Raw genomic sequence first — 26,566 nt, forward strand, 5'->3', positions numbered from 1 at the left:
GACCCGCTCTCAATCTTTATTAGGGGTGCACATTTTCCCCTATGGCAACCCAGTCCCACTTTCTTTATTGATGTGAGCTTTTGACAGATTTATCATGGTAATACCAACTTTGCCTATGAGGCTGTTGTATATGTTAATAATAAATGACTTTATAAACGTAAGTCTATTTATTATGCTTCTATATTGCTACTGCCTTGTTTTCAAATTTATTCATGAGGGAACAGTCTGATTGATGACATGGTGACTCTTTGTATTAATAAAATGGCCAAATATACTGTGTCATAGCTCAGTCAGTAGAGCACAGCACATAGTAGTCAATGTTACCTCGGACGGCTTTTGTCATGTCATTGCAGGTCTGGACTCTTGGCCAAATAACATAAAAAAATATACTTTAAAAGGCCAATTTTCAATCACTCTGATTGTGTCCTTCATCTTGGCATAACTAATCATTGCTGCAGCGCCAGAGTTATTATTTTTTTTCTAAATTATTCAGAAGAAAATGTGCTAATTTTGTTTTGTTTAATTAGGTCTATTAAAACTATGTGTTGGCATTAGAAGCTAAATATCAATACCGGGGGGACAGGGCCTTCCCCCCACATCCAAACAGCCCCCACAGTGGAGTGTTTTAAGTCTCATCTTAAGAACCCCTTTTATTCTCTTGCTTTTAACAATGTGTGAGTTGTGTGGTCCTCTGTTGTCTTTTATTGTCCTGTTTTATTTATTTTATTTACTTGTATTTATTATCATGACTCCATTTAACTTTTTTATTTATCTGTTTTTACTTTGTTGATTTCATAGTTTTTATTATATTAAATTGTAGATTTTTTTTATGTGTGCAGCACTTTGGAAAGAGTCTTTGTTTTATAAAATGTGCTATAGAAATAAAGTGGATTGGATTGGAATACTATATTACTGAGATTCGTGACCTGCTTTTGGACACACGCCCAGGAGTTGAAGGCTACTATCTTTTCTCCATTTTCCTGTTTTGCACATCATATTTTGGACTTACTTGTAAGATTTAGCATCATCATTTAGCAACCACTCTTGGAAGCGTTTGACCAGTTGCTTAATTTTTGGCATGTGTTTGATTGGAGCCTCCAAATTAGCTGTGGCAGGAAGTTGCAAAAATTGCATACAATTAGAGTCATTTTAGACATTTCAAGAGGAATCAGCTGTGATTATACATTCATTATCTGCTCTTAGGACAAAGTTTTTGCAATCCAGTATCCTCTGTCTTCAGGTCTTATAATTGACAGCCCTATTATGTTAATGCTATTTTAGAGGATTATCTACAAAGAAATCATTTACATTCTGTGTCTCGGTTGAATAAGCTTGGAAAGGAAAAAAAAAAAAAAAACACCTGAAAAACTGTAATAATAGATAAAAATAGAAGCATTTGGGTAATTTCTCAGCTAATGCATGGTGATGAGACAAAGCCAGTAACATTTGTGAGTGAACTGATGTAGAGGTCATTCGAGGCTGCTCCCTGACGCTTAAGACGCTGCCTCTCCTCTTTCCCCCTCCCTTCTATCTCTCCTTTTCCTTTCATCTCTCTCTCCCTCTCACTCTTCTCTGTCTCCCTCTCTCCCTTCCCTCACTTTTCTCTCTCTCTCATTCTCTACCCTCTTTATTTGTCTCTCTCTTTTATTATGTGTTTGTCTATCCTTCTCCCCTCTGTATCTCTTTCTACATCCCACTTGCCCCCCTTTCCTTCTCTCTCGCTCTCTCTCTCTCTTTCTTTATGCCCCTCTCTCTCCTCCTCTCTCCCTGCTTCCCTCTCTCCTTCGTTTTCTCACTCACACACTCTTGAAGACCGGATAATGCTGACAGGTTGAAGGATGTCTCTAAATCTCTTATGTGCCCCTGGGGTCTGTGTGCTGTGGGCATGTCTCTCACGTTTCTGCTTTTTGTTCACATGCTGGTGTAATCCTAAGTAGGGGAAGGCGTCGCTTTATTCTGTCATATTATATGGCTTTTTATGAGTTTGGATTTCATGCTTGCCTTTTGGAGCAGGTTGGTTTTTTGTGTGTAGAGAAGGTGTGGGAGCGTTCCTCCAGGAGATGATTCAGTAATCTGGCTTTTCAGCATTTGCCACTGATCCTACTTTATATTCTCCTCCTGTCTTTCCATGGGCTTTCTAACTTCCGATCTCTTTGTTCAAATCCAATATGCATCTTGCTGAGACGTGTTTTTTTTCCATAAACACTTTTCTGGGTGTGCATAAATTCCAAGCCCATTTTTATGCCTTCACAGATGTTGCTTTTAACCAGAAGAAATAGCAAGGCTGTGTAGTATAGCACATATTCATTGTTAATGCTAAATTAGGAATCAGTGATATGCAAAATAAACATAATATTATGATTTTCTAGTCATAAGTCAATTCAACTTTATGATCATTCATGTACAGTTAGTATCTTATTGCCTTTACGTGATGAGTACAGTTATCTACTTGTTCTGTGAGTTCATACTTCACTACACTCATATTTCCCAGCCCTAGCTATATTGGAAAACTAAATATTCTTTAAAAACATCTAAACATCTAAAAACATGTATAACATCCCAATCTAAAAACATGTTCTGAAGAAGGGTTATCTGTTGTGCTGCAGGTAATGACTGCTCTGCTAGAATTACAGAATGGTTCATATTAACCTTATTACAGTCTAATTTTGCACAATGATAAAGAAACAACTAGATTGGTCCCAGGTAGTTGCTTAGTTCTCATCCAACAATGTTCCTAAATGGACACACTTGGATGCTACTTTATGGTTCTCATCCAATAAAATGTTTTTAAAAATGCATAGGGGATGCATATCACTCAATTGCTTTTTTAATTTTAATTTTTTATATTTAAAATGGAATACTTAAATTCAGTCTTTAGCCTTCATTTACTTCTGGTTTATCTTGGTTTGTTTAGACTTGCAATATCGATATTGTGGGCTTCATTTACTTTTTGTCACGATTGCGATGAGGGAAAGTTGGTGACAGACTCAGGCTGACCACTGAAGCGACCCTTCTGTGATCCAGATGGAGAGCGCGTGTGAGCTCTGGTTTGGTCATGAAGGCAGCGACTGTGAGAGAGAAAAGACAGAAGATTCTTGGATGCAGTGAGCTCCTTCCGGCGTGAGTCAGTCTGTCTCCGAGGACGATGAGGGTCAGCGGCGTGACAACTAATGTGCCAAATTTCACAAGGCCTTTCTTGCTTCTTAAATACAACACTAAGTTATGTATCACAGACTGAGTACCTAAATAATTGCTTTGATAATCTAATTCTAAGAGATCTGGTTAGGTATTTTTTGCAATAGCTTTTTGGTATGGTTGCCTTGTGGCTATACTGGTGTCAATGTACAAACAGAATGACCGACTGAAGTAGTTACTCCAGTTTGTTTAGGCATAGTGCAGCTTATTGAGAAGTGTATGGTTATGTATGTGTATGGCATTGTCAATATGAATACTGTTACTGTAAAATACAATAATAATAATAATAATAATAATAATAATAATAATAACAATAAACAAAAAAATGTTACATGACAAGCCAAAGAGATTCTGAGTAGCAAAATAAAAATAGCCAAATAGTGTCTGCAGGATGCAATGGCAATTAACAAAAAATTCTCAGATTGCATGTCAGAGACCTTACCAAACATGAAAGCACAAAAAAAGTTGTAACTGTTTCCATACTATTTTTTAACAAATACCATACTGAACTTTACCTTGGATCAACCAATTGGGCCAAACACTGAGGCGACTAATACAAAGGAAATGAGTGTTTAACCTAAAAAGAATTAAAGAATGCTTATATGCTCTCAAAAGGCAGTTTAAGTATAAATTTACTCCAGTGTATTCTCTGCTGTTTGCAAATATGCATCACTAAGAACATCTAAAAGTATGTATCAATAACAACATTTGTAAAACACACTTTTCCAAGATTTTGAAAATGTATATTAAGACAATTGTGAAAATACACATCAGTAAGAACTTGTCGAAAATAGGCATCAATTACAACATTTGGGAAGAAACTGTAGGTAAGCTGTTTTTTCCTAGTCCTGTGAGGTACATGTATATGTTCTATCAAAAAGCAATTATATCTACAGCATATAGATTTACTGGAATGTATTATCTGCTGTCTATAGAACTATACCTCAGTAAGAATTTCAGTCAATGGCAACATTTTGGGGAAAAAAACTATCTAGTCCTCCTGGTTCAGTCCTGGGATCAGTCCTGGTTTAGAAATATTCTTGTGCATAGGATAGAAATCCGTGCATATTTGTCTGTAGTTGAGCATAAAATAAATATTTGTAAAGTCTCAAATGAGTCCAGTCATACATAGAATGTATTGTGTGCATTTTATCCATCAGAATACAAATTGAAAAGTTACAACATCAAGACTTACAATCACGAAATGAAAATTTACGATTACACTTTCTTCAGTACGAATACAAATTCACAGACACAACTCGACTGTCAAAAATACAACATCATTTCACAAGCAGAAGAAACATCAATCGAGATGCCGGACTTTTGGGCCGCATACGGACTGAACCAGGTCTAAACCAGGACTAAACCAGGACTACACCAGGACTACACCAGGACTAAACCAGGACTGAACCAGGACTGAACCAGGACTAAAACATGTTTAAACCATGTAACCATGCATCTCGATTGATGTTTCTTCTGCTTGTGAAGTGATGTTGTATTTTTGACAGTTGAGTCGGGTCTGTGAATTCATATTCGTACTGAAGAAAGCGTAATTGTAAATTTTCATTTTGTGATTGTAATTCTTGATGTTGTAACTTTTCAGTTCATATTCTGATGGATAAAATACACACAATATATTTTATGTACGACTGGACGCATTCGAGATTTTACGAATATTTATTTTATGCTCAACCACAGACAAATATGCACGGATTTCCCAAATATGCACAGATTCTATGCACACAAATATTTCTAAAAGCTTTCTTACTCCATAGTTTTAACTCTTAAAATAGGTCTCTGGGGTACTTTTACTTCTTAAAGGAGTTCTGTGACATAGACTCATGTTTTAAACTTTTAAAATAGTATGGTGAAGTTTGTGTAGCTTTTAAACAAGTTCTGTGAGTTAGGCTTGTGCTTTACCACCAAAGAGTCCCATAAGGCTTGTGTTTTACCTCTTAAAAGTAAGTGCATTCGTATGAGTAGGTGTGGACAGTGATTCAAAGAGCAATCATCTCAGTCATGGAGAAATGAGTGTCACCAGGCTAGTTTTTGTTCCTCTTCCTGGCTTTATTCCAGCGTTGCCACTCTAAACAGCAACAAACACAATAATCAAAAATAAGGGACGTACAATAACATTACATCCTTCGTAAGCTAGGTAACCATAAAATAGTTATTGAGGATTGTTTCAGACGGAGCACTACTGAAGGCCTAGGTGTGAAATGCACGCTCTGCCACTGGAATTATTTTATTTTATTTTTTTTCCATGAGACCACTTTTCATCAGCCAATTTATTCCTGTCTGTGTGTGTCTGTGGCACGCAGGAGACCAAATAACATATTGCAACAGACAGACAATTTAGAAATTAAATTAAAAATTTCAAGAAAGCAAACCCATTTTCAACAGTCTAATTGTTACAAAAATAATTTCGGCTCATGTAAAAGTTGTTTTACCAAACAAGGATTAACGTTAGCTAACTTGCCTCAATTCAGTGTTTAACAAATTTCATTCAGACTCGACAGAAAGTAAAATAAACTCACCACAGCATCTCTGTTCTCTGTCATTTCACTATTTCCTCATCCACCAACTGTAGTTTACTCGTTATAACCCCTTAATACTCTCTGCTAGATGTAAATATGTTCTAGCTTTAATTCATGCACCTCTTTCCCTCCTGGTTACGCTAACGTGACTGTGTAGCATTAACTGAGCTGCTTTTGTCACTCGTTCGAAGGAAGAGCAGTATATTAAATTGACCATAGCAAAATCAAATGCAAAAAATAAATTACAATAACACACTCACTCATTAGATAACTTGTTGAGCAACAGTTCGATTTCAAACATGATTTTACTTGTATTCTCTTGGCAAAGACAGTTTTTACTTACCATTTTATTTGTAGATGCACAATCCGATGCAGAGGAAGCAGGTCGTCTTGCAACGCATGTCTCCGATGCACTGGCAGTAAAATTTTCCCTCACAAGTTTAGCGCACACCAGATTTCAAAAATACTGTAGTTTACTGTGATTTACTCTGATTTATTACATTAACATACTGTTAAAGGCATGTGTGCTGTTGCTTCACGTTCAGCAGCCCACAATGCATTGCAAATTACAGTATAAAACTGTATTACAGTAATACAGTATATTACTGTTGGAAATTGGCCATAAATTTACAGCAATTGCTTACAGTGTAGGTTTCAAGTTAACAGCAACCTTTTACCTTTTGTTTAACAGACATAGTCAATTCCAGGGCTGAAATCTTCAAGTTGATTCTAGTGAAGGTGTATGTCTTTTAAAAACATGGGGGAGGACAAAGTGTAACAGTGTTTTCTGTTTGAGAGAAAAACTCTTGATGAAGAAACAACATTATAGCATAGATCAGAAAATGGCTTAATGTGGGACCACATGTTTTCATGAATGAGCAATAAGAAAAAACTAAATTCTAGTAAAATTCTAAATAAACAAAATCATGCAATGACCATCAACATGACCACCTCATAGTGTGTGATGTGTTGACAAGAATCTCCACAGGGCTCCCACCAGAGCAGCTTTCAACAAGTCTGCCCTTATCAGCTTATCGGTGCTGTGGTTGTAGTTGTAGGCAAGGGCAGATCACAGCATTTATACATTTTAGAACATAAATTTTGTGGAGTATATTGTTGCCTATATGTAGCACAGGATACTTTGGGCAACCGGGCACCTATCAATATTTTTGATGTCTTCTTCACATAGTCTATTGCTCTCCCCTAATGTCAAAAAACAGAGAGGACAAAAACAGTATAAGATCCATTAGCATCTTTAATTCTTTGCATACAAATAACATATGTAATTGAAGTCAAATTGCTTAAAGGTGCACTGCGTAATATATATATATATACATATATATATATATATATATATTTTTTTTTTAAATAGAAGCACCCATAATTACTAAACGCTAGATGTATCTGTTTAAAGTCATATCATGGAACACTCCAGGCAAAGTAATAAGATCTCCTTGTAGACAATCTCCACCAGAAAAGCTGTGCAGTGCACCTTTAAGATTCAATTCAAGCATTAATTGAAAGATGTACTACTCCATTGTCATAGGCTCAGCAAAAATATGAGAAATTGTCACATGAAACATTGAAATGATTCAGTTATGGCTCACTTGGGTGTTTGTGTGCCAGCAGATGTTATGGAGGGGAAGAACGCCATCCTGCTGGGCATGAGTCAGTGGAACTCCAATGACCTGGTGGAGCAGATCGAAACCCTGGGACACATGGAGGACCAGACACATGGTTTGTACTTCACAAACTACACACGCTCATATGGCATCATGCTTCAACCCTACAACTGCCTGAAGCTAACCTTACACTTCATTTATTCAGTAGTTCCTCTCAAATGCTACATGGATGAACATTTTGTGGCACATGCATACAGCAATAATATACTGTTAGTAAGTAAGTCAGTAAACTTTATTTATATAGTACTTTTCAGAGATAAAAATCACAAAGTGCTTTACAGAAAGCATTTACATCATAAAACAACAAAAAGTAAAATGGGTCATAGGACACAGTCAACCAAGCTTTTCTAAACAGGAGTGTTTTCATATGCTTTTTAATAGAATCCACAGAGTCAGCCATACGGAAAGAAAAGGACAGCATTCCATAATTGTGGAACCACAGCTGAAAGACAGGTCTCCCTGAGTTTTACCATTCTGGCCTATTTTTCCTAAAACGTCTGACTAAAATGACTCTCAATTCAAACTGAAACTGTTTCTGAATCATTTGGAGCAAAGACAAATGGCAGGACTCTTTGTGGAGCTGAGGCCTGTAGTTTTGGCCTCTTCTGTCTGATCTGTATGTCTGATATAAGGGGGGAACAAGCTCTACACAGGAGAAAGTCAGATTTCAAATTCTGCCTGAATTATTTTAGGTAAATATAAGAAAAGGTATAGCTGGTGTCCCTAAGGATTACCTGGTAGACAGCAGATTGAGCATTTTTGGGGTCTTGACAATTCCCATGTTAAAATATATCTCACTAAAATTAAATGTAGGGACTTGTAATTAGGCAACCAAGTCCAGGCGCCATTAAATAGAAGTTCAATATATTTTTTGTGAATTTTGGGGTTATTTTTATTTGTGGGTTAGAGTACAGACTGGTCCAGTTTCTTCTTAGAATGGTTGATTTCCCTTTTATCAGAAGGTGGACAAACAGAAGTTAGCTTAGAAAAAGAACAAGGGCCCAAAACGTCTTGGTAAAAATATCTGGTCCAGCAGTAGAGATGGGCACAGAACCCTGGCATCATAACTGGTGCCAAGTTTTAACATCCCACTGGATCAATAAGCTCCAGCTCTATCTGTGCTTTTAGTGGTGCTGAGGAGTCTGATGAAACTTCTCTTCTTTTATAAGTCAGTCCTGCTTTGATTACTTGGCTTGTATGGTATCTGCATCCCTCTGTCCTTGTCTGTGTGTGTGGTGTCTCTGCTCCGAGCAGCACACACAGATGCTCAGACAGATAAAGAGAAGCAAAGCTCTAAAATGGTCCAACACCATTCACTGCATAATTAAAGGAGATTTAAGCATCAAGAGAGCACATAATCAAAAAGTGTTGGTCATATATTTAGCCTATATGAAATAAAGCTGGCTACTGCAAGGTCCTAAATTGTATGTAAATCTTAAGTAAGTTATTTAGTTAGTAGAGATTGACTGATGTGTTTTTGTTTTCATGGCTGATGCCAAATTTTTAGAAGGCCAATTTAGATTTTTCCACCAAATTATGTAATTTAAATTGACAAAAAACTCATTCACAGCCCCTTTTTCACTATAAACCCATAAGACAGCAGGATAGTCATGTTTTCAGCAATTATTTCTGGCCTCTGAAGTGTTCAAATAAAGCTTCATGGGTATTTTTCATGGGTCAGCCAAAATACTATATCGGCATTTGCTGGACATTTGAGGCCGATACGCTAAAAGTACAAATATCAGCCCCATATATCAGCCAACTGGTGTAGTTACAATTAATAAATACCAGTTAGTTAGTAAAAGAAAATACTTCTATTAATTTTAAAAATAAAGCATACATTCATGTTTCAGTGTAGATTAATTAATTTACTGTAAATTATATATACATTTTTGCTATAAAAGTACAAATTAGAGTGCCTTTAAAATACTATAGTTTATCAATACAGTATTTTAACTTCACCAGTATTCACCAGCATTTTAACAGTACTAGGTTAACTTCACCAGAAGTTTCCATTTGCAGTGTTGATGAGCCTGTCTTGTATGCCACCAGCGAATTGATTCTTTTGCACTTTGAAGAGCACTATTATATTGCTATGTTCCTTTGCTTGATGCTCTTGAGTTTTGTCCTTGTTAGTAAAATATGGACAAGTCCAAGGTTTATTGCCTCCATGTCTTTGAAGTGGCTCATTTGAAATAAAAATTAAGCGGCTGTATATATGTGCAAGAGGAGAGCAGTGGATTATTTGAGATGTTAAAATTCATGTTTGTGGCAGAAGATAAACAGCGTAGATAAAACAAGTTTGTGTGATCAAACATGGCACCGTGCACAGCATTTCGATCACTGGTTTTCTCTGCGAGGAGTCAAGCATCGGGAGGCACATTTCTTTGTGCGTGTCTGCTCTGACTGACCCCTGTTTATTTATGCGCATCTAAAGCATCAGTTAAGACAGAATTTATGTTTCTGGAAGACTCATAATCCTGTTGTGGCTTTATCAGAGAATGAAAAGAAACCACATGGAAACCCAATTTAACTTAAACATGAAGTTTCTATGCACCATTTGCTCAGTATTTATGTGTGGTGGAATCAAATGAGAAAAAAAGAAAAACATTACTAGCATGCTTATGAAGGAGGGTTTGCTGTTGGTTGAGGCTGTTGGGGCAAAGTGGCTCGCATAATTGTCAGTCAGCAACAGTGCATTTGTGGCTACAGTAGAAGCCGAAGAACGAAGTCTGTACAAAAAGCATTCTAAACCCTGTTCATCATTGTTAATGGTCCTGTATTACACAAAATGGATTCTTGTGGGCTTTAAGCCATGTTATAATGCTCTTAACTTCTCAAAAACGTACCTAGTACCAAGTTGTTTTGTTTCATTTACACAGGTTTGAGCAATCTTTTATTATTAGTTTGTACCTACATCTCCAACCTTTTACTTTTTGTTGAGTAGAGACTGGCAATTACAGATCTGAAATCATCCAAATGATTCTAGTGAAGATGTACTGTATGTGGTGGTGAGTTTAAAAACACAGTGGAACACTTTCTATATTGCCACATGACACAACACACAGCATAAGATAGTTTCTGTTGGAGAGAAGAACTCAGCCTAAATTTACAGGGTTTGTGTGTTAAACATGTGTGAATGAAACCAAACACAACTCAATACAAGGTATGTTTGTGATGAGGAAACAACATGGGTTGTATCTAGCGCGAGCGTAAGCGTGGGGCATGGAGCTCTAAACAAAATGTGTGCTGTGAATGAATATCAGGTGGAGTGAAGAAGACTGAGGGCGTGGTGTGGCACATCCAGTGAATTGAAAGAATCCATCCATCCATTTTCTTCCACTTATCCGGGGCCAGGTCGCGGGGGCAGCAGTCTAAGCAGGGACTCCCAGACTTCCTTCACCCTAGACACGTCCTCCAGCTCCTCCGGGGGGACCCTGAGATGTCAGGGACCCTTAGCAAAGGGCCCCGGACCCCATACTCCCAGAGCACCCCCCCACAGGACACCACGAGGGAGACGGTCGAATGCCTTCTCCAGATTCATAAAGCAGAAAGAATCATAAAAAATAAATATCAAACTAGTTAACTGAAAAACATTATTTGTAAAATATTCAAGGCATACAAGCCTTTTAAAAAAAAAAAAATTAAATATATGATAAATGCATAACATTCACATGTACATGTTCTGTGCAGGATGTTGGTGCGGCATCCGGATGCCCTCCTGCCTTACTAGAGCACAGTCCCATGCCTGCCCCCTGTTTTGGCTTAACACTGCTCTACAGTTTGGTTTGATCATGAGCAATACAAAACCTGCTCATTCACATGAGGATGTTTACAGCACTATCTTAAAGTGTGTTTTCTTACCCTATCATGCTCATGGCGCAGCACCTCCTACAAGCTCAGATCATGCATTCACCCTCTCCACGTGTTAATGGTTTAATCCATGTCTGTGCTCAAAGTGGTAAAATCAGTAACATTTATATGACAATAAACATATTCCATAATTCATGGACCTGTTTGGGACCAAATGCAGTAAACACCTGTGAGACGGGAATGCGACCAGCCAGCAGTAGCAGCAGTGAAAACTCGTACCTCAGGTGAGAGACATGGGACAGACAGGACCAGTGTGCGACCAGGGGGAGAGAGATCAACGGGTCTGATGTGGGATGGGGAGCACACATGAAAGACACCAGTCTGTTGCGTAATGGGAGGAAGGCAGAGAAAACTATAGTTGACGTGAGTGTGCATTCACGTTCCTACAGAAGTGCGCGTACGTGACAGGGGCGCATGTGCACACAGAACACAAACCCAGCCAGTTGTGTGACAGCCCATCCACAATTCTATAATCCTGGCACCTCTACTGGTGCTTACTTACCTTGTAGGGCTCCAGAGCTGTTTTTTGTATTCATATATATTGTTTTATTTTCTTCCTTTTTCCCCACACTGCTTTGCTGCCTGATAATGAGGCAAAGATTGCGGACATTACCCACGCTGGCTGTGATTTTAACTGCCACAGTTGTCACAGATTAGTTCAGATGCCATCACCATTTATGAAAGTGTTCCGTCCCACTCCAGCCTCCAACGGCCAAGTACAGCCCGACCTGGACACGCCCCCTCGTTAACACTTGCGCTCCCACAAAGACTGTTGGCAACGGGGCCCTATTCATGTTCCTAACCTGATTTATTGCACTGTCTGTGAGGTTTTCAGCTTCTCACATTCAAGTCTCTATATCTTGTGAGAATGTAGCAACCTCACAGGATGTGTCCAAGCGCACATAGAAAGGCCTCTCCTGAGTTTAATGAAATAATAACTGCCAGTGTAAGTGGTGCTCTTTGCCTTGACCTCATTTTCAATAGAAATATTTCTAATGATCCTTTCTCAGAGATTAAATGTCCACAATCTTGTAAATGTGTACAAAAGCAGGGCTGGCTTTAAGCATAGGAAGTTAAAACAGCAGTCAAGTCTAATTTGAAAATACTTTAACAACATAATTTATGATGTGATTTTCCTTTTGACTCTTTCCCATGAGAAATTAATTCAGGTCCGACTCATCAAGGTCCCAATTATGAAGTCCCAATATTGTCTTTGAGCAGTAACTTGATTGCATTTTGTCAAAAGTATCATAAAAAAAAAAAACACACATAAGCAAAAGTAGCATAATAATCGTCTCATCCCAACACCCTCAGACTGAATTAGAAAGAGTTTTTTTCGACCATTTATTCTGTTGATACAAGACCTCTTCCATCATAACACTTCCTGCCTCACTGTATCAGTGGGAAGTCTTGGTTTTCATCTCAGTAATATTTCACCTCTTGGTAGCTTGCTTGCTTGCTAGCTTGGAATAAACTGTCCAGACAAGTGAGCAAGACGTTACCCAGGTGTTATAAAGATACACAGTTAATCACATTTCTCTGATGCAGCATCGAGGAAGAAGTTTATCAACAAAAATGTATTTCTTTATACTTTTAAATAATGATCTTGCGCCAATTAGCTTGTCTGTTGAAGTGCAGTTAAGCAAATATGATTGTAATGTCTAGGAACTGGGAATTTGACAGAGAAGCCAGTCAAGAACTTGTGTATAGAATACAGAGAACTCCTGTTGGTTTGAACTTCTCCCCGAACAGACAGCTCAGTGTTTGCTTTGGATGTTATTTACTCATAAAAAGAGCTGCTGTAAAGGTCGGCTTTGAGCTTTGACAGACTGGAGTGGAGGCTTTTAATCTCTGCCTCTGCAGACTACACCTGCAGAGATGATAGGGATCCTCCCACCTCTGAAAAGAGGCCAGAATGTTACTAAATTAGGCCTATCCACAGAGCCATTACTAAACCAGTGATGCCCTGAGAAATGCTTCATTTAGACAGGAAACACAGCTTTATTTTATTAAGGCTGATTAATTTATTCCTTCAGCAATTAGATTCTTGAACTCTGAGAAGTTTTTCGTAAGACTTCTCTTAATTTTTTGTATTTTTTATGTTCCCTGAACGCTTGATGGCATATACTTGATATGTGTTCATATATGTTTAACCAACTGTCCTTCAGAGCTTTTATATTTTGATTGTGGAAGGTGGGCGGTGCCATATCCATCCAGTATATTTATAATTAAACTGATATTACCTGCCAAATCTCAAACTCCAAACCTCTACCAACTATGTTCATTTCAATTTCTGTTACCAGAGACTAAGTAAATAGATTATACATTCAAGAAAAAAAAAAAAAAAAAGAACATCTCATTTTGCCAGTTTGGAACGTTGCATACTACTCATACATTAGTCTTTCAAATGAGAGTCTTGTGGGCATTAGATATCCTGTAAAAGGAAATGTTATCTCCCTGCATGGGAGTACAAGACTCTGTATAAAACTGTGTAAAAGTGATTTGTGGAGTCACTAAAGCAACATTGGACTTCCTGTTTAACTGACTCTCTGTCTATTATTTACTGGCAGTAATTTGCACAATAGGTGAGCAGAAAGGTCTGGTGTGTGTAGGTAAGCAGATTAAACCTGTGCATTCTGTGAAGCCACTATCTACAATTAAAATCTGAAAATAATGAGGAAACCTTGAAGCTGGTTCTCTCCTGTCAGCAGCGAGAGCTTTATCAGGGCTCAGCTGAACATCGGTCTCTCTTTGATCTGCATTTGTCGGTTTCTCAAAAGACCCTCTCTATCAACTCTCTCCTCTCCCTCCTCCATTCACCTCTGCTTCTCAAGTCATATCAGACGGCCTACCTCAAATGGGTACTTAAGTGAAATACTACTACTTTTAGTTGTGTTAAATGGCTGTATGCAGTTTTTCCCGCAAAAAATTATTTGTTACAAAAGTGCAAAAGTTAATTTGTGATCTTTACTCCAACTTTAGATAAATTTGTGGGCCTTGCTATGCATTAAAAGCTAAATATATTGGTATCTGCAAATATCGGTTCTTGGTCAAGGGAGCAGGCATAAAAATCCAAATCGGCTCATGCCTAGTTTACACAATGAGTACAGACTTATTTGACTTCTTCTTGATTGTAACTGCTTATGGCATACTTCATTGTTTTTTAGTTTAGTATCTTTCGATAGTATCTATCTCTGTTTTGGTGCAAAGATAATGTTTGATACAGATTTTGAATAATAGAATCCTTCATCTTTTTTTTTTTTTTTTTCAATACCGATACTTGTTTGTGTGTAAATAGTTTTGATTTATAGTATAGTTATAGTAATAGTAATAGTAAAAGTAATAGTAATATAGTAATTTATAGTTATAGTAATATTTGGGTTTCACATATTTTGACAACCCTATACAGATGTGTTTTTCACAAATAAGATTTTCAAGTAAGATTAGAGAAGGCTCTTAGACATTGTACTAGATTAGTAAAGTAGCGACTCTCCCCATGGCTGAAACCCATCATATCTCCTTATCATCTTTGTAAACCCTTGTACACTGATGACTATAAACACTTCATTTACAGCACAAGTTTTAGTCTGAAAATAAGTTTGCGTCTGCATTGCACAAGGTCCTTGTCTCTCCTCGTCTCTCCTCTCATTTCCTCTTCTTCTCTTCCACATCCATCCCACTTTATGTGACCTATATCTCCACCATCTCTCATGCTCCCCATCTGTTTTTACCGCAAACAGACTTGTGTGCCACTCTCATTAGCATCTGTCTCCACTCCACTCATTGAGTAATGGTGTAGAATAGACTACCATATAGTCACACTTGAAATAGCTATGTTACATAACAATAATCTGTGATACATAAAAGCTCCTGGATGGTCTAGGCTGCTCGGTTGCAAGTTGCCTACTTGTGCGCAAAGCGCCAAATGTTATTTAAAGGGGCACTATGTAACTTTTTGGTTGAGGGTCTGTAACCTGCTGTTTCTATGGATATGTAATTGCTTTACCTGGAATGTTTCACAATATGTCATTAAACTCTACCTTACATTTACTCAGTTACAGGTAGTATTACTACACAAAAATACCTAGAAAAACAGGTATTCTGACTGTGAGTGAGATTGCATCTCCACAGATCTGACCTGTAACTTGGTCTTGTTTGGTCTCCATGAAGATTGAAATGCTTGTGAAACATTCCAGACAAAGCAATAAAATCTCCATCGGGAAAAGCATTTGATGGACCTTCCACCAGAAAATTACACAATGCACCTTTAAATAGACTACTTCAATGGGAGCTTGACGTTTTGAAGTAGTAGCTGAAAAGGAGCCAGGCAATCCGACATGAACCATTTTGTAAGAACATGATACACTATGTGAACATGAGCCAAACAAAGTGACCCATTGAGATATGTATTGAATTTCATTTTGGTGCCCACTTCCAGGCAACATCCTGTGGCTCTTTTCAGAAACACACGCCATAAGAACAGACAGCTCCCATTAATTACAATCCTCTTTTTTTGTGCCTATCTTTCACAGTGCACACAGGCTCTGCTTCCTCCTGCTCCAATTTCTTCTAAATTAATGTTTTCACGCATACCCATTTGTTAAAGACAAACTGCGTATGCTTTCTTGCTGAAAAGACAAAAGCAGTTTCAGTAAGGAATGGAAATAAAAAATGGCAGAGTAACAGAAGGAAGGGGCGGTATAATCAGTGTCTGTCCACAAACAGCCAACAGTCAACAGTCAATCTTATCCTTTTCTTGTGCTCTGTCTTTGATTTATAAAATCCAAAAATACCAGATATGTTAATATATATTAAACTGTATTATCTAAATAGGTACATATATAAAAGTAAGCAAGTAACATTTATTTATAAAGTGCCTTTCACAGAGATCAACTCACAAGGTGCTTTACAGATTGAAAATATTCATATTAATTTAAAAAGATAAACACTAAAATACTTTCTAAATACAATACATTCAGAAAAAAACAACATTTCAAAGACAAATACATACAAAATAAATAAGTAAAAAAAAACACAGGGCAGTTAAAACAGGTCACCAAAGAAAGGCAAGGTGAGTCTTAAAATTTTTTGTTAAATGGCTCAACGGGTCTTGCTGTTCTAAGATCAAGGGGGAGTGCATTTCTTGTTTTGAACCTCGTGGAAAAATAAACATTCCTGTTTTTGAATTTAATACTCTAGACAGTGACCTCAACCCTACACCCTACTTATGTAATGCCTGTTCTTTAGTCAACTGTCTGTTTTATATTCAAATGCAATTTATGTGGCCTTCTTTCTAAATCTGAAATCATGTCAAGTACCACCTTGTAAGTGCTTATATTCCTCAGGTTATAATACAACACAGCCCTAGAGAGCACCACTATTAATTTTATTAACACAGCATGACTGTAACTAACCACCCCCTCTGTATGAAATTAAACGTATCATTTTCTATGGTGACAAGCTGTAATTTTTTTGCAATAAAACACCTGTAACTGAAAAAAAAGATTTCCATGCAGGTGGCGGAAAAGTTGCATACTGCACCTTTAAATGACATTACCAGTATTCCAGAAGTTTAACTAATTTATTTGGTGCTAAACTTTAAAGTGTTCCTTCAAATCTTTTGAGTAATAGGCTTATTGTGGCCGAAACAATGCTACTATTTTAACTATCTTTAGCAGAAGGATTCAGCATTTTCATTGTGTAAAGAAATGTATCGTGTAGTTTTCGTGTTACAGTTTCTCATGTGGAAATATATTTTTTTTGATTCTCATATCTTCTGTAACATACACCTGCTGTTGGTGCTGCTTTTGTCTGACAGGATATGAAGTTGAAGAAATGGCAAGATCTCACATCAGGGAAAGATAATGGCACTCAAGCAACACTGTCGCAGCCCAGAGGTGCAAAGAAGCTGACAGTTCGGAGGGGAGAGGAACGAATTGAAACAGAAATGGATTCATGTCATTTTGCCTCCAAGCCCCGCACAAATATTCTCCTGCCACTAGTTTACACTGTATTGTCTTTTGGCTGGAGCAATGCTTTAGAAAATAATGTGTGGTGATTTCTGCTGGTCAATACGAGATGGAGCTTCCAGTGCATTCTTGCAGACGTTTTTTGATTGCTCTTTTCCGCTATGTGGTTGCTATAAACAGAACAATAAAAAAATTGTTTGCTTGCTTCACTTGCTACCAAAAGCAATGTAAATATACTGTACAATTACTGATCACAAGTTAACCATTAGTTCCAATCCTAAGAATTGATTAAATGAAAATGCTCTGGAAGGGGCATCTGACTTAAAACGCTTGCTGAATCAATTTGAAACCCACTGCATAGGTGGGGTTTGGTTATGTCAGTCTTGGAATGGCAAGGCCTACTGGACAAAACTACACCAGTATACGTATGTATTTGAAAGGATAGGACTTTCTAATCACAAGCTATCATTTTCTATTATTCTCTCATTTAATTTCTTTGTGGATAGCAATTTAGCATTTAATTACACAGATCATCAGTTCTGATAATTATGCATTCATTCTCAAGACATCAGTCGAGTGTTTGGCTGTTACACTCATGTTTCAGAGTAGCATGTTTGAATCGTTGTCGCTGTCTGGTTTTATTGGAGTACTTGTTTGCTTCTGGACTGGCAGCAGCAGGACTGGACACAGGCATGCTTGTTAGTGTTTCTGTCTATAATGAGCTGTATGCCTCCTGGTTTGTGCGTGGGCGTACATACAGTGTTGTCAGGCAGCGGAGGATGGGGGTCTCCTGGGTTTGCTACACGGGGGATAAGGGCAACTTGTAGGCGAACAGAATAGAGCAGATGGCTTACGTGTCACTCGGTTGTTGTTCTTGTGCCAGGAGAAAACGCCTGTTGACAGTCTCCCAGGATGATTCGCATTATACTTGCTAGACACATTGCCAATGGCGGACTCTACATGGTAATGACTAACAAGTAAGCCTGTCACGATAACAAATTTCAAAGCACGATATATTGCTACAGAGATATACTGCAATAAATGATCATATTGAAACTACTTTATGCCACTTTTTGACACAAAGCAGGATAATCCCAGTAAACTATTAAGTAGATTGTTTCATGAAAAGGTCTGAGCTGCAACAAATAAATCGCAGAATGAACCAATAATAATTATAGCCTCAGAAGTTTGTTATTCAACCCTCTACAGCACAGGTGTTAAACATACGGCCCGGGGGCCAGATCCGGCCCTCCAAGACCTTTAATCTGGCCCTCGGCTGATTTTCTACTAAAATATTTTAATTATATTTTTTATTAAAATATTGTTAATTTTCTGTGGTGTTTATCACAGCAGCATCTCCAATGTCTCTGTACGTGGCCCCTCCCACCAGAGCAGCACAAATGAAGACTTGTCTCTTTCCAAATGCTCTTAAAGGACAATCGTTTTGACTGTTGACCGTGACACCCTCATCAGCAAAATGTCCAAAATGAGAAAAGTGGAGCCAAGTGCAGGATTTTCCAAGAAAAATTTACTTATTCCTATTTACATACATACATAGTCCATGTTAAAACATTGTGTTGAAATTGCATTTTTCTTAAAGTTTCAGGTTGTTCATAATATTATAATATTTTGTAAAACAAAGAGTTCATCAATTAAAAAAGATTTCTGTAATAGATTTCCTTTTCCTGCTAAAATATTTGAACTTATTGTCATTTTTAAGTTATTTTTAAGGTATATATGCCATGAGTTTTCTGATCCGGCCCCTTTAGGATCAAAGTAGGTTGGATACGGCCCCCAGACCAAAATGAGTTTGACACCCCTGCTCTACAGCTCAAATCTTATCGTATTACAACTAAAATACCAAAAAATCTCAACACCAATGCAAAGAAAATATACATGTGATAAATACTGAGCTCTAAAATATATTACATATACATCCATCTGCCATTGATTGAACAATAAGTCAATATAGTATTATCATGACCAGTAGCCAGTAGCAGATAAAGATAGGCACAGATTTTTATTATAGGATATATAGGATTTTTACTGGCACATACTTTTATCATCAATATCCTGATTGGCTATATTTAATATCTGATTATAAATTCTGATTTGTACAGTACAAGTCAGCCACGGCAGCCACAGTCTCACATTTGCATATTAATTTGACATTTTTAATCTGACAGCCTGTCTTAACTCAGACTTGTCTTGGGACAACACACACTTAAAGCATGCATGCAATTATGAAATGGTGAATTCTAGATAGTAACCTCCAGAGGGATGGTCTGTGTGATTGGTCATTAAAAGTGAAAAAGATTAGGAACAGGTTTATAGGAAACACGCGCGGAAAAATATTATGGTTAAAGCAGCAGTATCTTAAAAAAATAAGCAAATTTTTCACCTACTTTATTTTAGTTAGTTAGCGTTACATTGGTAATTAATTAAGGAGTTGTCGTGTGAATTTTCTTGCACAAATTTTCTTGCTCTTATGATAATGGAAATCTTACTAAATCCATAAATGTTGTAACGTTTAGTGAAAGAAAAGAGCAGAGCAGGTGTCGTCTGGGGTGTCTGATTTGTTTTTCCGATTTATGTTCATGTGCATTTTTCAAATCGAAAAACACATGAATGCAGCATATCCATCACTAACCTTATGAAGTATATAAACTTTAACAACAATAAATACAATGTTACACAAAATATCTAGTGAGCGTTTCCACACGCTTCATCTCCGAAATATTTAGTTTGAACAGTACATCAAATCTACTGTGAAGACTCTGCTTTTCTTCTGCATATATTTGCCCGCATATAAATCCTTCATAATACCCAGTGAGTCAGTTTACGCTCCAGCAGACAGGAAACTAAAGGCTGTCTCACGGATTTCACTCTCAACTCTTCAGCTCCTGGAAATCAAACTATGGCTGTGGCGGCAGGGAGCCAGTTTACTCCAGTGAGCGGGGAGATGATTTTGTCAGTTTCCCCCAATATCAGACCAATGACGCAGTCACCGTAGAACTAAAGAGCAGCCTGGTGTGATGGCTGCTCTCAGAGGTGATGAGGTGAGCATAGCACTGATGGTTTCCTGTAGATTGCTGAATTTGCTAACGGGGCTGTTTGTTGTGGACTGGCAAAAAGTGTCATTTTGCTGTAGGTTGTTGGTGTGGTTGAAATGCCTTCATGCAAAAAGTGACAACTTTTGCTGCTGTAATGCATTTTGTTTTGGAAATCCGTCCAGGCTGTTTTTTCTGTCTAATGTGGTACAGGGACATCTTATGCAAAACTGATTCTCGTGATCTTTAAGACATGTTATAATCTTGATACCTCATCAAAAACATACTCAGAGTTAGGGTTGGGCAGTATCCAAATTTTGATACCGTTAAACCTTCTCAGGTTTTAACCGGGGTACATGGTATTACCGCATTACTAAAATATTTTAGTATGACTTTGGTAAGCTGCGAAGCCGCACTGCTATACGGTCTATGCATATGACCTGTAGACTTGTAATCTCTGAAAAATTTCACATGAACCATCTCAACGCAATACACGCACAGAACAGAATCACTGTCAGCCGCACATCCTCTGTCGCAGAAAGAACACGTATAATCCACTGAGTCGTGTCCTTTAGTTCGATGGAAGCTGACCGCATCAGCCACAAGGAGTGAGTTGTTTTTATCAGCAATTTATAGTTTATTAAAAATGAGCCATGCGGTTTTAAGATTCATTTCTGTAAAATGTATGCAAATGTGCTCCTGAAGCCAAAATATTGCCAAATTGTAGAAACACTAATATTTTTGGAGGAGACCAACTTACTTGCAGCCGGACTTGCCATTTTGTCTTAGTCTCCCTTCTGAGCTGTCACATGACAATAGAGCGAAACTAATCGAACGTCATCTCCCCAAGCAGTTAAAAGAAACATTATAGATACTATTACTTTTAAATCATGATAGCATTAAATTGAAAATACAACCACACATTCGTTTGTGCTGAGCAAACAAATTTAAGTATCAGTAAATTATAATATTATATTAGGTCCTTATGCGCTGCAGATTTTTTTAATGACGTAATGAAACTGATACCATTGCTACTTTTTGATACTGCGGGATACGATAATACTGCATTACAGCCCAACCCTACTTGGAGTTATGTTTTGTTTAAATCACACGTTTGGGTAATCCTGCATTATTAGTCTGTCTAAATCTCCAAAGATCAGAATGTTCTTTTCCACATAATGAAGTAGTAGTTTGGCAATTCCAGGGTTGAAATTATCCAAATGATTCTTGTGAAAATGTGTGGAGTTTAAAAACACAATGGAGCACTTTCTCTGTCATGTATTACCAAATGACATCACAAGGTGGAACAGAGGGTTTTCCATCAAGCTAAACATCCAATGTTTGTATATTAAACAAGTATGATTAAAACAAAACACAACTCCATGTATGTTTGTGATGAGGAGACAATATTATAACATAGATCGGAAAACACTTGCCTTTTACATTTACTTTGTTTTAGGACTTAATGATGATTTTATAATTTAGACAAATATTTCTGGTACTGGTATTTCCAGTAATACGTATTTATTATTACTTACCAAAAAGTCTTTCTTCAGTGTACAACTATACTGGACATTGTTGAATGTTTTGTTTTTGAGTTTTGAATTGAGCTCACGTAATTCAATTAAGACTTCTTAGAGAATTATTGAAGTGTTCAAATTGCTTTCTCCTGCTTGTACCATCCATCAACTAAACCACAGTCTTATTTAAATATTTTTTATAGCTCAATTGTGGTATTGAGGCATTGATTGTGCCAAAATAGGATAATTGCTTTTGAGCCTCAGAGTGTCCTAATCTATGCATTCAAAAGAAGCCTTTATTTATCTGTTTTTACTTAATTATGGCCCTTTTTTAAAATTTTCATTCACACACAGAATTGTGACTATGATAAGGATATGGGGTAACTATAGTAATACTGATAAACAAGAGCAGTACCAGTAACGACATTACTAACATATTCGAAAGGACATCAGTCATATGTTTGGCTGTCTATACTACTGATACACTGATGTACATTTAAAAATCACTGCATTGACATTCAGGCTATTGTGATAACATATGGAGAAATGCCAGCATTGCTTTATACTATGTACTGCACTATAGTGTACTATTGGCAGATTAATGCCTTCCTTCTCCTTGAAAGGTTAGATACTGGATTATATGTCCTGCAAAGATTATTTTTTTTGCTCTTTTAGACACTGCAGGACTTCATAGTTTCTTAAAGAACTTTATTTCTCTTGGCTCTGTCTCTCCCTTTCAGCTAAAGAAAAGCTCCTCTCCATTGATTTCCTGTTACTTTTCCACCCAAAATAGTTGGCTGTGTGCTGTGTCCCTTGTGTGCGCAGAGCTGTTTGAGGCGAGCGACGCAGGCGGGTGGTGTGCAGAGAGCGGAGCTGACAGAGAGAGCCCCATGACAACGAGTCCCAGACCAGGAAGCAGAGTAAACAACGTGCGCACAAGAGGAGCACAGCCGTGTCTCCAGTGCAGACAGGAAAATAGGAAGAGGAGGGTAGATAGGATGACACAGCGTCTGAAGGTTTCTGGAGAGGCTAATGAGTTTGGCAAGGCTCCCTGGGTGTTTGCTGTAAAACTGAAAGAAAACATGCATCTACACATAATCCGGAAATGTAATTATGTCTAGTGAATTTCATGAACTTGTATGTGGAGTGATTTGTGCATGTTTGAGTAATCTTTAATCACTTATTTTCTAGGCCATATTGCCGGTCAACCCCTCTTCCGGCATACACCCCCTAATCTGTACTAACATTAATCAGTGATGCAGCTTTGATAAACTTAATATTTCATTTTAAACACTGTATCCATCTTTCTTTTGAGTGTCTTATCATTTTATGATGTCTAATGTGTACATTATAACATAATGATAACATAGTCGTAGTAGTAATAGTGTTGTAGATTATAACTATATAGCAAACTCAAGCACAATATTTTTTTTTAAGGATTAGGGCTTTACTATAATTTATGCAGTAAGTGAGCATCCACATTAGCTTTAGCAACAAAATAAATCAAACCAACAAGCAAGAATCTGAGTTGACAAATAGTTTGATGATCATTAGGCCTAATCAATACAAAACAGATGGGACAATACTTTTTTGGGTTTGATAGTTAACATGCACTTCTTGCACTAGTGGGAAATTGATGGTTATTTTTCTGTTTTATGATCAGATTTGTGCTGTAGAGGGTTGAATTATGGACTTCTATGACTCATTATACGAACTACGTAAGTGTTGCATTCTGCTATTTATTTTATTGCAGTGTGAGTTTTTGACAATATTGTATGGTTAGAATACTTTTTGGGGAATAATTCTGCTTTCTGCTCTGGTTTCTCTTTTATATTTACTTCAGCAACATTCACTTCAAAATGTGTTACCTTGACTAGTGATAATTTTTAGCCCTTTGTTTGAGTTTAGCACAGTGACCACAGATGATTCCTTGTGGCCAGTGCAAAGCAAAAATTGCATTATTCTCTCATTTTAACTTTTCGCTGCCATTAAGTGGTTTGTAACAATTATCTGACTTATGTTTTACACCATACAATGCCTTACCCACAATCTAAATCTACTTATCTGAGTACAGAACCGGCAAAAAATGTACTATGACTTGTGAGTGTGGTTGAGTGGTTAAGATTGCAGCAAAAATCAAATTCTCACTGCTGAATATAGAGGCATAGATGGAGACCAGACACTGTTTGTATTGACCTGTGAATATTACGGTTTTGCCATTAGAGCCTAAAAGTAGTAGAGGGATGAAGAGGCATTAGAGATATTGATGATTTGCCCAGATCAATATTCATTTATGTTTTTGCTAATGGGTGCATTGGCTCTTACAGTGACCTTTTCTTTCTATCCATTTCAGAAAACTTGTACCAGCTGAGAGGTCCACACTGTGCCCCCCAGAGCAGCATCGAGGGTCAAGAGGACATGGAGGTGGGGTCATTATTTACCATTACACAGAAATATGGTCTCTCTTGTTGTGACGGTGCAACTTAACACAAATATTTGGCTTTCAAGGCACTTTTATCTTTTTCAGTGGTAGAAAATGTGGCTAGTTTTAGATCCTGGTCAAAACTGAGTTCAAAAGGTAGCATTTAACCAAAAATATATTGCACAATAATAAACCTCAATAATTGTGTAATGGCTGCAACCAGACTTGCATTGAACCCAAAAGTGATATTTGTCATATGAGTAAATAAAGAAAAACCCATTTCTTTAAAACCAGTGTTTGTGTATCTTGAAAAACGCTATGCAAGTGTTGTGCAGTGTGATATGTATTATTATTATTATAAATCCAAAACTTAACCCTGATTCAGCCAGATAATTTCTAAAACTAAACTTGACAGGACAAGATACGAAAAACTAGCTCTAAATCAGAGGATACAACCATGTACACATATTGGTAACTTCAGTAAGTAAATCTTTACTCATCTACCTACTCATCTGAGCCTTTACAACTCTTTTACAGAACAAATGTAAGACGCATGTTCTGCTGCTGGTGGTCCATGGGGGGAACATCCTGGACACGGCAGGTGGAGACCCCAACACGAAGGCAGGTGATGTGGCCACTCTGTCGTCTGTGCTGGAGAAGGTGACACGGGCGCACTTCCAGGCCGCGGTTGAACACGTGATGATCAAACTGGTGCCATGTCCAGCTGTGTGCGCCGAAGCCTTCTCCCTGGTCTCCAAGTGAGTGACACACAAACTAATCAGATGTCTGTTGGGCTCATTCTGATGAGGTGGGTCTTTTACAGTGGGGTTTGCTAATTTATAAAAGTTATTATGAATGTGATGTAGTGGGTGAAGAAAATGTCATTCTATCAGGGATGGTCTGTTATTTTTTCAGCAAATAGTCAGTATTTCTCTTCCTCTAAGATTTGTGGTTGATTTTGGCAAATGGTGATATCAGCCTTTTATATTCTTCACTCACAGTAAAAGTAACTGGATGCTATTTTCTCACCAGTAATGCAATAATGTTGCATGTCAAACAGTATTTGTTATGTTTTAATACATCGGCATCCAGCAGTGGATTAAAATATGGCAATTTTTGGTTAATATATATTAGTGCCAATATATCATCCATACAATGTACTGAGGTTTAAAAAAAAATGCAGACATTTTATTTGTGTCAATAGCATAAGAGTTCTGATCTGAAATTCTATCCAGTCATCAGACTCAAGGATCTAAAGTGGTTCTTAGACTTGTGCAGCAGGAGAAACAGATGTCATATTTGGAATAGGAAAGTTAGTCTTGATTGAAATGAACATCAGTGAGAGATGGCCCATCTCTTACATTTTTACCTCAAAAAATAAATAAATCCACTCATAGGAGCACATTTGCTGGAGTGAAAATATATGAACATTCTGTTGCTAAAGCACAGACAGTGGTGAGTAAAGAATCAAGTTGATTAGCAAACTGTGTAATGATTCTATTCATTTTTACCATTACAAAATGCATGTCTAATAGTAACAGCATCCAGACAAAACTTAAAATTTAGTGTTCTTTATGCTGGTCCTACAAAGAAAAAAAAACAGCTGAAATAGATGAGAAATTCATGACTATTTTTTATTTTAATGATCCAAACCCGGGCAAAATCTAGTAAATGCTCATTAAATAATTAAACTTGCTTTATGGGAAAGACATTAGGATAAAATAACCACACTTGTCAGATAAGGCAGTTAAACTCAATATTATCTTAAACAAATAAGCACATCCCTACATGCCCTTTATATTTGTTTGGACATATCAAGACACAGTGTCACATGACTGGTTGACCTGGTTCACTGTGCGGTTCCCTTCGTTATGACAGAAAACCCCACTGCTGCTGCCCTGTCCCTTTAATGCGGTGTGAAGAAAAATTTCTCTGCTCTGTCAGATGACATCTCCTCCAGGTCCTGTTCACCCTGCTCATGGTGGACGGGCATAGGTGGATATATTTACAGCCCCCTGCGCATGTCCACTCACTTATGGACACATTACTGGAGTTAATGGACCATTCCAACCCATCTGCATAACAACACCTGTGGACCTGACAAAAAATGATATAATGCAATGAAAAGAAAAATACATAACTGCATCTTGTTGAGATTGTTGAAGTGAGATGAAGATTCAAAGTGGCAATAAATATGAATTATTATAGTCATTTGTATAATCATGTTTGACTGCACTTTTCTTCATTTCTTTTCTTGCATTTTACAAACTGATGATTCCTTAACTATCTCGGAGACTTCGTGTGGATATCCTGGATTA

The 26,566-nt window shown here is 37.4% G+C and overlaps 1 protein-coding gene across 1 annotated transcript in view; it reads left to right on the top strand.

Moving 5' to 3' along the window:
• The window catches only part of LOC110163639 (membrane-associated phosphatidylinositol transfer protein 3), a 72,948-nt gene that overhangs the window by 23,039 nt on the left and 23,343 nt on the right, over positions 1 to 26,566 (top strand). Inside the window, exons 3-5 of the mRNA XM_055147973.1 lie at positions 7,362 to 7,469; positions 24,180 to 24,250; positions 24,786 to 25,006. Coding sequence (XP_055003948.1) covers positions 7,362 to 7,469; positions 24,180 to 24,250; positions 24,786 to 25,006 — 400 coding nt within the window. The remainder of the gene's footprint in view (positions 1 to 7,361; positions 7,470 to 24,179; positions 24,251 to 24,785; positions 25,007 to 26,566) is intronic.

The sequence above is a fragment of the Boleophthalmus pectinirostris genome, unplaced genomic scaffold, assembly GCF_026225935.1.
Source record: "Boleophthalmus pectinirostris isolate CB_2022bp ecotype Guang Dong unplaced genomic scaffold, ASM2622593v1 HiC_scaffold_9, whole genome shotgun sequence".
Classification (NCBI taxonomy): Eukaryota; Metazoa; Chordata; class Actinopteri; order Gobiiformes; family Gobiidae; genus Boleophthalmus; species Boleophthalmus pectinirostris.